The sequence below is a fragment of the Hetaerina americana genome, unplaced genomic scaffold (genome assembly GCF_022747635.1).
Source record: "Hetaerina americana unplaced genomic scaffold, ioHetAmer1.1.p SCAF_1, whole genome shotgun sequence".
NCBI classification, from domain to species: Eukaryota; Metazoa; Arthropoda; class Insecta; order Odonata; family Calopterygidae; genus Hetaerina; species Hetaerina americana.
Window position 1 is genome coordinate 41,599,813 of NW_027286069.1, and position 13,584 is coordinate 41,613,396.

The following is a 13,584-nucleotide window of genomic DNA, read 5'->3' on the forward strand; positions in this document are numbered from 1 at the left end:
CACGGTGGTTGTATTAGAAATATTAGCGTGGTGGTTGCATTAGAAAGAAATACATATACTACAAAATGAGACTTCATCAGAGACAATTTTATTAAAGTACTTTGTTCAGACCCAACCCCCTAGTTTCAACAAAAAATTAAGAAAATGAGTCATCCGATGATATGATATTTAAAAGTTGTGAAATGCTCAAACTAGTGCAAATGAATCCCTCAGTATCATGGTTTTTCAAGCTACCAAAAGTTCAGAAAAATGGGATTCCGATCAGACCGGTAGTATCAAATATGTCAGCTCCCAACCACATGCTAGTGAAAAGACTTAATGAAGTCTTCAGGGAGGTTTCCAAATTTTCCATGGAATATGGTGTAGTGAATTCCTAGGACCTTGTCAACAAACTAATGAAAGAGGTACCTCGAAAAAGTGCATGCTTGTTTCCTTTGATGTACACAACCTTTTCGCCAATGGGCCACCCATGGAAGCTGTGAACCTTGCCAAGGACATCCTGCTCCGGAAATCCAACTCAGCGCCAGTTATTAGTGAACTTTGCTCATTACTAAAGACATGCGTTTCCCAAAATTAACTTATTTTTAACGGTACATATTTCCAAAAACCCAATGGTTTAGCCATGGGCTTGCCCTTTTCCTGATTCCTGGCCGATATTTATATGGAGCATTTTGAAAAAGTTTTGCTCTCCTCAGCTCACCCTATCATTAATAATGTATTTTCTTGGTTCATATATGTAGACTATGTCTTCTGTGCTTGGACTGGCTCCGATAGGCAACTAGATTAGTTTCTAGCTCATTTAAATTCTGTCAACTCTAACGTACAATTCGCCTGGGAAAAAGAAGAAAAAGGTGCCTTGAATTTCCTTGACATATCTATTTGTAAAAGCAAAGACGGGTTACAGAACTCCATTTTCCAGAAGGAAATGTACACGGACCAATTAATTAATTCCTCTTCAAGGTATTGCTTTGCCCAGAAGCTTTCGACATTTCATGCAATGATTCACTGATTAGCCTCTATCCCCAAGTCTGAATCCAATATAAATGAGGAACTTAATACAATTAAAAAATTAGCAGTTAACAATTGCTATCCAGAAGATCTAATTAATAACTTTACTGAAAGAAACTTACAAAAATAGCCTGAAGCAACATTTACAACCCCGAATATTTAAAAGATTCCAAAGCAAAATGGCGACGAATACTCTTTCTAGGGAATATTTCTAAAAAAGCAATCAAAATTTTACCTAAAGAAAAAATTAAATGTGCCTTTTACAGAGGTTCATGCCTTAAGAACCTGATCCCTCACACTAAAGACAAAGTTTCCACAGACAGGAGGAATGGAGCATATGAACTGAAGTGCTTTGGTTGTAAAACTAAGTATATTGGGCAAACAAGATGAAAATTTAAAGAAAGGATAAAAGAACACCAAACATGCGTAAAGAATAAGAACATATCATCCCTATTAGCAAAGGACCTCATCGAAAGTGACCACAAAAGTGACTTTGTGACTTAAAAAAAATTATTTTAAAAATAAAGGTGAAAGACTGGATGCTTCAGAGCAGCAGGAATTTTTTGAATGCATCCATTGCAATGATATACTTGCCAATGAAATTTCGCATACCTCTCACTTCTAGACCTACCACTCTTCCAAGTCAATGACTGATGCCGAAAGATGTCATTCCCTTTTCCTCCCAGCTACATTTTTATCTTTTAACCTCTCCATCTCTGACCATCATCCTCCCTCTCCCCCACTCAGAAGGTATATATATATATACCAATTTCACTTTGATGAGGACAACTGGATGATAATGTTCAACGTCAAAACCTGGGCTGTGTTTTTAAATAAGGTGTGTGGAATTACTAAAATCAATAATTTCACTACAACAAGGAGAATCGGTCCTCTAAAAGAAACTAATTCTTTGACTGCTCTATACCTGAAAGAGAACTATGTTGATATAAATACAACTATCCTTCCATCCAAAATACCTGGCCTGGAAATCTCCAAAGAACCAATGCACAATAAAGCCAATACATTTTTAAACAATCAATATCCATATCATATCACATCCTTACAGCATACAAAAAAAGCACTGAAATCATTCACTATGAAATTCAGGAGTTTCATAAGATCATCACATAGATAAATATATGCAGGATTGCAATAATTGTATGATGCCATTCACACAACCATTTTAATGAACTTATTCAAGATGATACCTTGAAAAACAGCCTCAACACATAAAATGTGAGAAACTTAATAAAAGCCATGGTAAAATTAGAAAATTAAGAGAAATTCCAAAAGTTGGACCAAAAAAGGAAAGATTAACCTTTAGATGCAAGTATATTTTTGTAAGGAGTTTTCAAAATAAAAAGCCACATTAAAAAAACACTTAAATCTTTTTTTGATATGACTTCCTTCAACAACATCAAATCAGGGACTGTTAATATTAAATTAATCATACCAAAACCCAAAAAAACTTTCCTGAAGAAAATTGAAATTTTGACTTCCGCACACATTAACACGTAATTCTCCAGGGTTAAACATTCACAGTTTATTCATTCAGCGAAAATCAGAGATTTAAAGATTATTGCTATTCATAGTTTTAGCAATAACTCAATTGCCCCTAGCTATAGTTTTGGCGTTAAACACTAGACGTAGACATAGTTTGGCATAGACATAGAAAGGGAATATGCAATGAGATAGAAAGGGCATTAAGGGAGATAAAATCAAATAAGGCCGTGGGGGTAGACAACATTGCTGGATAACTACTGAACAGTTTAGGAAAATTTGGTGGGAAAAGACTACATGGTCTGATTCATAACATCTATGAGAGAGGAATCTGGCAGGAAGACTTTTTGAGATCAGTGTTAGTGCCTATTCCGAAAAAGATAAAGGTTACATCACATGAGGACTATTGGACAAAAAGTTTGATATCCCTCGCAGCTAAAGTGGGACTCAGAATCATCAACAAAAGGATGGAGAGCAAGGCAAATTATTACTTAGGGGATGATCAGGGATCAAGGGGAGAGGCACATGCTATGCCATTGCAGTAATGAGATCACTAATCGAGGAATATAGAATACAATCAGGACGTATTTGCCTGTTTTGTAGATTTCAAAATAGTGTTTCATAGAGTAAATTGGGAAAAACCCTTGAATATATTGCAGAAAATAGGAATACATTGTAGGGACAGGAGGCTAATCCACAACCTGAACATGTCTCAGACTGCTCAGGTGCAAGTGGGGAATGGAGAGTCCGAATGGGTATTGTTAGGAAGAGGAGGGGTTGTCCATTGTCACCAGTGTTGTTCAAAGTATATCTGGAGGAAATGATTAAAGAGGCATGGGAAGAACTGGAATTGGAATGAAAGTTGAAGGGGAATCAATAAAATTAGTTAGGATTGCTGATGTGACCAAGCTTTAGTTTGTAAGTCAACCAAGGGGTTGCAAGCATTGCTGAGTGAATTGGAATTTCAGTGCCATAGATATGGGATGAGAATCAGTATAATAATACTAAGGTCATGCAATTTTCCAGAAACAAAAAGCCTAAGCTTAACATTAAAATAAGAGGGCAAAAAATAGAGCAGGTAGAACAGTTTACGTATCTTGGAAGTGTTTTGGACCAACTTGGCCAAAGTAGCAGAGAAGTAAGAAGAATTGCAGTTGGGAAAGTGGCTTTCACAAGGAGGAGGGAGATGATTACATGGACCTTTTGTCAGGATATTGCGAAAAGACTCGTCAAAACTTTGATATGGAGTGTAGTTATGTACGGTGTGGAAACGTGGTCACTGAAGTATGAGAATAAACGTATATTGGAGGCTTTTGAAATGCGGGTGTGGAGAAGGATGGAGACGGTGAAATGGACCAAAGGGAAAACAAATGGGGAAGTACTAGGTATATTGGGTGAGGAGACGGGTCGGTTGGGAGAAATCATAAGGAGACAGGAAAAACGGATGAAGGGCCTATCGATCGGCAGTGTGATGTTGAAGACTGTAATATGTAGAGGGAATAACGTTAGGCAAACGAGGAAAGGGATATTGGGCGGGATAAAGGGAGGAAGGAAGTACACAGAGATAAAGAAGGAGATGATGTAGAGTCGGTTGCTGGATTGTGTTTTTTTAGGAGTCACAAAATATTTATTTGGTAGTTGTGTCCATCGAAAAACTTACCTTAACCGGTAGATTACTTAATAATAATAATAAAGTGTTTTCTGCCATTTTTAACATTACATAGTGAACTATGTGAGTCCACTGTTATAATTAAACTTTGACAGCTGTTTTTTTTAATATTACATCAGTAACCTCAGCACTTATTTAATTCTGAGTCCAAGATTCCCTAAATCAACCTTTCTCTTTAAACTGTGAAACAAAACTTTGCATCAACTCTATTGGTCTGTATTCCTACTTATAATCTTCGTTTTCCATGGTCAAATCCAAATAACCAAAAGGATCTCTGGGATTGTATGGATGAATTAATTATATAAATACCCGTCCTAAAGATGCAATAAACACATATTAGTAAAATGAGAAGACAACATTAGGCAAAACAAAATAGTAAATGGTTTTTAGGAAATCAATTCTTGAACAACACAACAGACACATTAGAATAACAATACCCACAGAATAAATTCTTAAAGAAAATAATTAATTTTAAGATAAATGAGGACACAAAAAAGTATGAATTCTCAGCATAATTAACAAACAACAACATATTTACTCCATGAAACAACAATGGGAATGTAGTCCACGCATAACCATTGTGAAGAGATTCCCCACTGAAACAATTGAGGACTGCAAGGTACCACTTTGCAATGAAAAATGGCTAGGCCCTACCTTTCACCTAGCTTCCGCTTCACACTCTCGGGAGTCACTTTTTCCCCACTTTGAGCTGCAAGCTTACTAATGGCTTCCTCGGTGGCCAGACTTCTATCTGCACCACTCATTATGCCTGATCCACTTGGTATGGTTGTCATAGGTGTGGATGACACAGTAGAATTCACATCATGAAGCTCATGAGAGATGACTCCAGGGTGAGATGCAAATAATGCACCTTGTTGAACAGCAGTAATCTGGAAAGATTTTAACATTTAAGATGAGTCTAATACAGCCTCTGGATTGTCATCAATGTAACATAAATTTTAAACCATGGGAATATAAGTCATTCAGAAATAGAATATGCGGGTGGTGTTTCACCAAGTCATTTATTTAATAAATGAAATAAAAAAATATAGTAAATCCTAGCTAATCCACGTCAAGTCTGGCCATGTAATGTGGGAATCTTATTCATGGGTCGCAAGTGGTAGCACTGCTGTACTCAGCTCAAAAGTATGTTTTGCTTGCAAGTTCCCATGAATTTCAATTGAAAATAATAACATTTTTTCAATAATGCATTAATGATCTAGTTGCACAGATGAATTTATTAATTAACTGCTGCCACAAAAAAATCATGCATGCATCAAATGGTACGTTTCCCTAATGCGATACATGTATTAGTCATGGAAAGCATATTCTTTCTATGCAGATTTCATAACTCTCCATATAGATAGGTGAATAATAATTATGGAATCTTATGGCAGAAAAACTTAAGCAACCTCTGACTATAGCAGAGAAGATGGGTAGCAGTACAAGAAAACATTGAGCCTCATAAAAGGTGAAGTTTCTCTAGTAAATGAAAGCATAGATTTCTATTTGGAGTTTACTATTGCTTAGCATACTATCTGATCTGTAGAAGAAAACCCAATTTATTCTATTTGCTTATAGGTTCAAATTACATTAAAAGAAAAATGGAGAAAAAATTAGAGATGATAATAAGTTAACAGGAAGATGAAATATAGGAATAGGTCATCCATAGGTACATGTACAAAAATGATCATGTACAGTGATGGTAATGTACAATGCCGGAAAACACTGATGACATAAATAATCAAGGTTTAATAATAATGGTTAATAAATAATGTTTAATAAATTGCTCACCACTGGAATTTTCCTAGCACACTTAAATCCACATAGAGTACCAATACATAAGCAGGGTAACAGAAATAATGTATCTAATTATCATCCTATTGCCAAGCTCTCAATAATAGCTGAAGTCTTAGGTTCATTGGTTGTAGATAGGCTTACTCCTATCTTTAATAGCACCATTATCACTGAGCAGCATGGTTTCACAAAAGTATCTTATAAAAGGTATGACAAAAAGCTTACCAACAGACATCATATATACTGACTTCAGTAAGGCTTTTGATACTGCTGGTCATGAGCTTCTTAGAAAGTTGGTCGCATTGGGAATAAGTGGTACCTTACTTGATTAGACGGAAAGTTATTTCAACAACAGAGAAGTTGTAGTAAACATTAATGCATCTAAAAGTTAATGTTTCTATCCATCATCAGGTGTTCCCCAAGAATCCCATCTGGATCCACTATTATTTAACTTATTTATAAATGATATTATAATGGCATTAGACCCAATTCCTTTTCTTTTGTATGCTGTCGACTTAAATTTTTTTTAAACAGTTCAATCAATTGATGACCACTTAACTCTGCAAAACTGCCTTTATGGGCTTCAAAATTGGTGTGAGCATTACTATCTAACTTTCAATTAAAAAAATACCATTCTTTAACATTCAGCCGGAAAAGGAGTCCACTGCATTATGAATATAGACAAGCAATTATCCTATGGCCCGATTTACAAATATAAAAGACTTAGAGAGTTAAGAGACTTAAGAGAGTTATATTTCACTCATAGTTAACATTCAATCAACATTATAACTATGTTCAATCCTTAAGCATACAAATTGCTTGGATTTACCTTTCAACTTTGGAAAAACTTTAAACATATAGAGCCATATAAAGCTCTGTTCATCTTATTAGTTAGGTCACTCTGTGAATACTGTTCTACTGTTTGGTCACCTTACTAATAACTCAATATTCATACAATCAAACGTGTTTAAAAAAAAATGTGTGCACAAAATTGCATTCAAATTCAATCTTCACAAAGATCTTTACAGTTATCATGAAATACTCTACTTAATCTTCCCTCCTTGCATAAGCGTAGAAAAATCAGTAACTTAACTTTGCTTTATAAATTACTGCATACCAAGATTGATTCCTTAGAACTGCTAATGGCAATATCTTGCTGAGTACCTTCACATAACAAAAGGTATGAAGCACTCTATGAAAGTAGATATCAAGCACAAAACTACACTTACTACTCGCCTATAAGCCAGATTATGAGAGATACCAACAGTTATGATTATATTGACCTGCTTTCTATCCCACCGGGTTCCCTTAAAATTTTTTTATCAAAAATATCCAAAGAATTTTATAACGCTAATTATTGCTATGTGGATATCTACACATGTCTATAATTTGTTTCTAATACCATTGGGAAAATTTTCTTCATCAATGCCACAAGGTCTAGTCAATAACCACTACTAACATTTATCATTTTGTACCATCATCTGGCCTGTAACAAATACCATATTTCTAATATTGTTTCCATTTTTTAATTTGAATATTAGTATTTGGTCTACATTAATTAACCTAACTAAGTACGTATGCATACCTGTATACCATCTGAAAATGTTTTTCGTCTATTGCAAATCAAAATTCTTCTTTAATTTTAAATTATATTTTAATTCTCAATAACGAGTATGTAACTTAATATAATTTGTACCCATTTGTAAATGTTTTCTTTATAATAGTGGAACCAATATTTTTTTTTGCCTTTCTTTGTGCAAAAGGATTATTTTCGTTAAATAAATACAATAAAAATAAATATGTAATGACATAAAAATACTACCTAGTTACATTAGCACTTTCTCCACACACAGCATAAGGAAAGTATTGCTATACTGAAAAAATCCAATTTTATAATTTTAATGGAAAAACATGAATGCTTTCAGGTTCCCGAAAACAATTTCGACCATTTTTTTAACGTCAACTGGATGTGTGACAGGCTTTTTGTGAACATGACGGCTCAAAAACCCTGAAGGTTTTCGATAGATGGGGGAAGTATTAATGTAATGCTAAGTCCAACATAATGAGAAATCCACATGCCAGTGTAGGGGAGCCAGTTCATTTCCATGCACCACCTATGATTTCCCACGACGATCTGGCATCCAAAAAATCACAGCCTGTCTTAAGCTGAGGGTGCCCCAGAGGCAACCCCAGGAATTAAATCTGGGCTCTCCAGTAAGTAGACCAGCTCTTCTCCCACTCAACAGTGGGAGGAGAGCTGGTGTCACAATGTCCCCTAATTGTTTATATGTTAACAAAAATAATAATTTTTCCAATTCAAACCCAATGAATACGCCCACTAGATATTTTGCCCCATTAAACTGGCCTTGTTAGTAAATTATCTTGATTGTAGACACCAATAATTAGGGATATTTACCCCGAATGCCAAAATTAACAGGCAAGACTCAAAATATGATTAAATTTCCACACCAAAACAAATCACTTGCATGAAATCACCAGGCATTACAACTGGTTGAGTTCTGTCACATGAGATATCTGATATTTTATAGGCATGCCTACTTGGATTACATTCATACTCCTACCACAATAAAAAGGTAATATCATTTAAAAGATATTTGGGAATTTTTGATGCAATTAATAACCTACATTATGCTTTTTCCAATTCAGCCCCTGACATTATAAATCTAAATAAAACAATTAAGGAGAGATTTTTTGCTGTTTTGCCGGTTTGACTTGATTTCATGGTTTGTTTTCCTAGATAAATTCCATGTTTCGTGAAGATGAATCTTTTATTATTGAATTCATTGGTGGTTGAGAGATGTAAACTGGATTAATAGCTTCCACTTAATACAACAGGGGACCCCTAATATTTGCAATAAGTATTCATAAAGAATTTAATAGAAATGCTATACATACTTCTTACAAATAAATTAAGAGAAAATGAATATAAAAATAATTATCCTAAATTGGGCATGGCAAGATTCATAACATCTTAAAATATTCATTCTATGAATATGTCCACAAAATTAGGAATTTACGGTCATGGATACAAGCATCATAAAGTATTAGTATTTTTCAATATGATGACATGGAAAAATGTGAAAGACACATAGAAAAACTAATATTAAATGAGCATGCCAAATAGTTGCACCATTTTAAGCGATCCACAAAAACTAAGACGTTTAATAGGAGTCTGTGAACTCCTAGCCTAATAAAACCCTTGAAATCTTATGAAGAAATTATGAAAAAAGTAGAAAGACATGAATTCAGCAATGGTGTTAGGCATAATTTTTTAAGAATTTCAAGCTAATTTCTAGGTATTCAAGAAGATTGGTCTGACTGATGAGCTCAGGCTTGATTCCAAATTACCAAGGGCAACCCGAGTTTTCCAAAGTTGTGTTATCGTTTGGGTTTTTAATTTCCCTGGATAACCACAAACAACACAAGAGAAATGGACCCCTACTACTACTGATGTTAAAATTTCCCATTCTGTTAGGCTTAGCATTAGGTGAGCTCTATTGAACTGTTGAAAGTTTGAATGTAGCCTTTCCCAAGGTCAAATGAAATAAGAACTCACCTGTGCACCAGTAACACCCTTTCGAATTTGCTGAGATTCCCACTTTTCTAGTTCTTCATCATCCCCCCGATCACTTTCTTCAGATCCTGATGGGATAAAAGATGAAATGAATGTAAAATATAATTATTATAGCAAAAGGGAAACATTGAATTTACAAACATATATTTACATAATTTTCTCAAGGTCTGAGAAGCTCTACATTTAATGCATAAAAAAGCTGATTTTATGTTTTTGCCACCTGGAATTTAAATTAAATCTCATCAGCCAAATGATGAAAATCTGATTTTTATTTATTTTCCCCAGGTTTAATTCATGGCTGTAGTTTTTATTTATAGTACGTAGGTGAATCAATGTTAAAAATTATCCCAAGACTAAGTTATCTGCTAGCTTGTAATAAAAAACTCCATGAAATTTTATGTTTTTGATTTCCTTGGAGGACAGTCTTTCTAAAATCATTAAAAATAACACTCTTTTGACTGATGTTATTAACATATTATAAAATAGTTATATTGATTTTTTGTGTTTCAGGGGTATTGAAAGAAAATTAAAACTTTGAAAATTAAGCTGGAGATGTAAACGTGGTAAGAAATGTGCAAACATAAGAAAAATTTCTTTGTGAGAAGTCATACTTCAAATGATGTTCTGTTTTCTTAACTTACTAGACCTGATTGCAAAAACAAGTTACTGTTTATATTATTTATAAAATTATAATCTTTTGAGAAATTTCATCCATAAAACGTGAAAAAACTTCTATAATATTTTCTATGAAAATTTTAGACATTTTTTCACAGGTTCCTTTAAAATTTAAAGTTGAGCTGTCATTGTATGCCCTATTGCAAATTACTACATCGCCAAAGGATTTAATGGAGTTACATAATGCAATGTGCAACTCAATATTTGAAAAAATACACTAAACAGGAAAAACTGAAATACATCTAATATTTTGACCGACCTGCCTCCTGGGCAGCAAAGATGGCCTCCCTTCGCCTTTCTCGATCAGCAGAAGGGGTGGGAACAGAGAACTTAAGTCTTTCTCCATCAAGATTACCATCTTCACCCTCATCATCACTAACATCATTGTCATCTTCTCTCACTAGCCGGGACTTTTCATTTTCATATCTGTGGACAATGAAAACAGAAGGTCACACAAGAATTTGCAGCTTTCATCAAAATATTCCATTATATCATTTCAGGGTAAATGATATGACCAAGAATTCATGTTTCATTCATGAAGTCAAATACTTGCAAATATTTGATCACACAAAAACACGTTTCACATTTTCATGGTAATGCTTTTAAATATTTACTGGGCCCTCCTATTATCATTAGGTACATCACATAATATAGTCAAGGACTTGATCCAGATATTTTTACCCACACTTTTATCATTAATATCGACTACTTTTGAGTAATATAAAATCCGTTCTATTATTCAAAGAATTATTTAACTGATGAAAAGCTGTAATTTGAAATGCTAACTACTAAATCAAAACACTTTACAGGAACAAAGGCTTTTTTAAGTCGAAAGGTTCATTATTTAAGCACTCCACATGGTTAATGATTCAAATCCATAAAAACTGATTTCATCTTTGAAAATGTCAGCTAAAGACCAGTTTGATTGGATGCAATTTGAAATGTATACAGTCATTGAGACTAGGAAAATAGAGGGTACTATTAATAAAATTAAATTACTAATATTTAGGCCATTGTAGAAGGATGCAAGATGGAACAGCTTTGGGACAAAAGAGAGAATTAGTATTGGATGAAGCAAGGAGGGAACTGCACTCAATCCTTAGAATGGAGATCTCAGAGTCAGTTAAGATAAACTTCATTGCTTAGTACTAAGTACTTCATATGCAGGTGGTGGGTTGAATATGGCTACAAGGATCATCAAAGTCTTCCTCATTTTTGAGGACCTTGCTAACAAGTTTGAATAGATTCAAGTCAATATTTTCTTCTTTTGAATGAGCCACTACCACTGCACACAAATTTCTAGCAAAAATAGCCATTACGCCCAATGTAGGATGAAAATTTTGGATCATACAACAGCAAGTTGAGGTGAGTTAGCTGATAATAATGAATGATTTTATTCATTAATCTAGATGAATTTCATGATAACTTGAGACTTATGATCAATTATTCTTCTAAGAAGAAAATAATGAGTTCAGTAAGCAGAACTCGAAGGTGTCACATTACTTCAATCATGAGAGGCTCATTTGTGCAGCAAAATTGCATTGGATTTCAAACTGAATGCTTCAGTAGATGTTTGAAATAGTCATACAGTATGCTCCAGCTCAAAATAATGTATTCCAATGTGAGTAAAACTTTTCTTCTATTCCATGGTTAATGATTCTATACCTTCTAAGATCAAACAGTAAGACCATGTGGGGAAGTCTCAAATTCAAGGTAGTTAATTTTGGAGTATGTTAGGCAAAGGAGGAAAGGGCAGGAATAGGAAAGGGATGTTGGGCTGGATGAAGGGAGGAAGGATGCACACAGTGATGAAGAGGGACTTGTTCAAGAGTAGGCTGCTGGATTGTATTTTGTCAGGAGCCACATTTATTTGGTAATTGGGTCCATGCAAAATATACCTTAATGGGCAGATTACTTTAAAAAATATATGTATATATTTAAATATATGTTTACTGTGCATATATTTACAAATCTACCTTAACCGGTAGATTACTTAAAAACACGTAAATTCGTGTATATCCTTGACATAAAGCAACCCATTAGAGGCAAGACAACCTTAAGCACTTTTCTCTCTCTACAGGGGTCATTGAAATGTACAATTGGCAAATATCCTTAAGAAAAGTCCATTACTACAACTCGGAGAAAACTAGTACTCACACGGTAAGAATATAAAATAAGTTATAACGTTATACATTAGCGAAGATAATAAACCAGCCGATTACCTCAATCAGGAAAATTTCACGCACGGTAAAATTATATACACGCCCTAAACAAGACTTTTTTTGGCTTTGGTGCCTGGATTGTCCATGGTTAATACTAATGGTTTACCGTTTCGTATCATCAACTGGAATGAAATCGCCTCCCATTTCTCTTGCCATCTGCCGTTTCTTGCGAGCAGCATGAATCATAGCGGCATCGGGTATACGACCACCTTCAAAATTAAAAAATTAAGGGGAGAAAATATAGAAACTTATTTGCAGTATTTAAGTGGCCATAGAATCATTGGAAGCTACTTACTTTGCAAAAGAAGCTTGACATCAGGTTGGTTAAAGATGTGCTTTCGTTGTTTTGTTGCTTCATCCTCTAGGTCCTCTTCGTCAGACACAGTGTGGTCGGCAAACTCTGCTTCTCTGCCATTTAGAATTTGAGAAGCATTGTTCCTCTTTAATGGAACCTTGAAGAATGTAATAGTCGTGTAAATGTACAATTTTCACTTCCCAACACAATCACTAAGTCACAACTGCAATTACCTCAACTATAACAGGGGTCGAGCTGTCAAATTCAGACACTTTCTCCTCCTTTTTCTTTTTCCTTTCTCGATCCAAGAGTTTCATAATTTTTTTACTGTGCGTGGATTTTTTAACTTGAAAAACTTCGCCGTCGTCACCTGTAATAATTTAAAAGTCAAACAAAGAACCAGAAATTAATATCTAAATACAACAATGAAGAGGTTAATACCTTCGTTGAGATCTTCTTCGAAACTAAGTAATGTTTGCTTCCGATGCTTTTCCTTTTTCTTCTCCTTGATTTTCCCTGTCACTTTGGAAATCGGGGCTGTAGAGTTCTCTTCAACTGGTTTACCTTCATTACTCTTTTCCGCATTTTCATTTTCTTCTTCATCGTCATTTTCTCCAACAATTCTTCTGCGAATATTTTTCTTAGGCTTCTTAAATAGCGACATTTTTGGAACAAAACTTACAGGATGGCTGTCGGAAGTGATTCCTCAATGGCCACTCTAATGTCACAATTACACTTATTTGATGAAAATTAGATACCATTAATGTTTTCTTTACTTTCATTGAAAAATTGACAGGTATTTAATTTTACCTCGGGAACCCCT

At 34.5% G+C, this 13,584-nt stretch overlaps 1 protein-coding gene across 1 annotated transcript in view; it reads right to left on the reverse strand.

The window, feature by feature from the left end:
* LOC139691028 (PAX3- and PAX7-binding protein 1) overlaps positions 1-13,538 on the reverse strand; it is a 43,270-nt gene extending 29,732 nt beyond the window's left edge. The window contains exons 1-7 of the mRNA XM_071588751.1: positions 13,203-13,538; positions 12,995-13,131; positions 12,762-12,918; positions 12,573-12,675; positions 10,504-10,670; positions 9,552-9,637; positions 4,832-5,067 (exon numbers count right to left, since the gene is read on the reverse strand). Of these exons, the coding sequence (XP_071444852.1) occupies positions 4,832-5,067; positions 9,552-9,637; positions 10,504-10,670; positions 12,573-12,675; positions 12,762-12,918; positions 12,995-13,131; positions 13,203-13,425 (1,109 nt within the window). The 5' untranslated portion in view covers positions 13,426-13,538. The remainder of the gene's footprint in view (positions 1-4,831; positions 5,068-9,551; positions 9,638-10,503; positions 10,671-12,572; positions 12,676-12,761; positions 12,919-12,994; positions 13,132-13,202) is intronic.
* Positions 13,539-13,584: the final 46 nt, after the last annotated feature.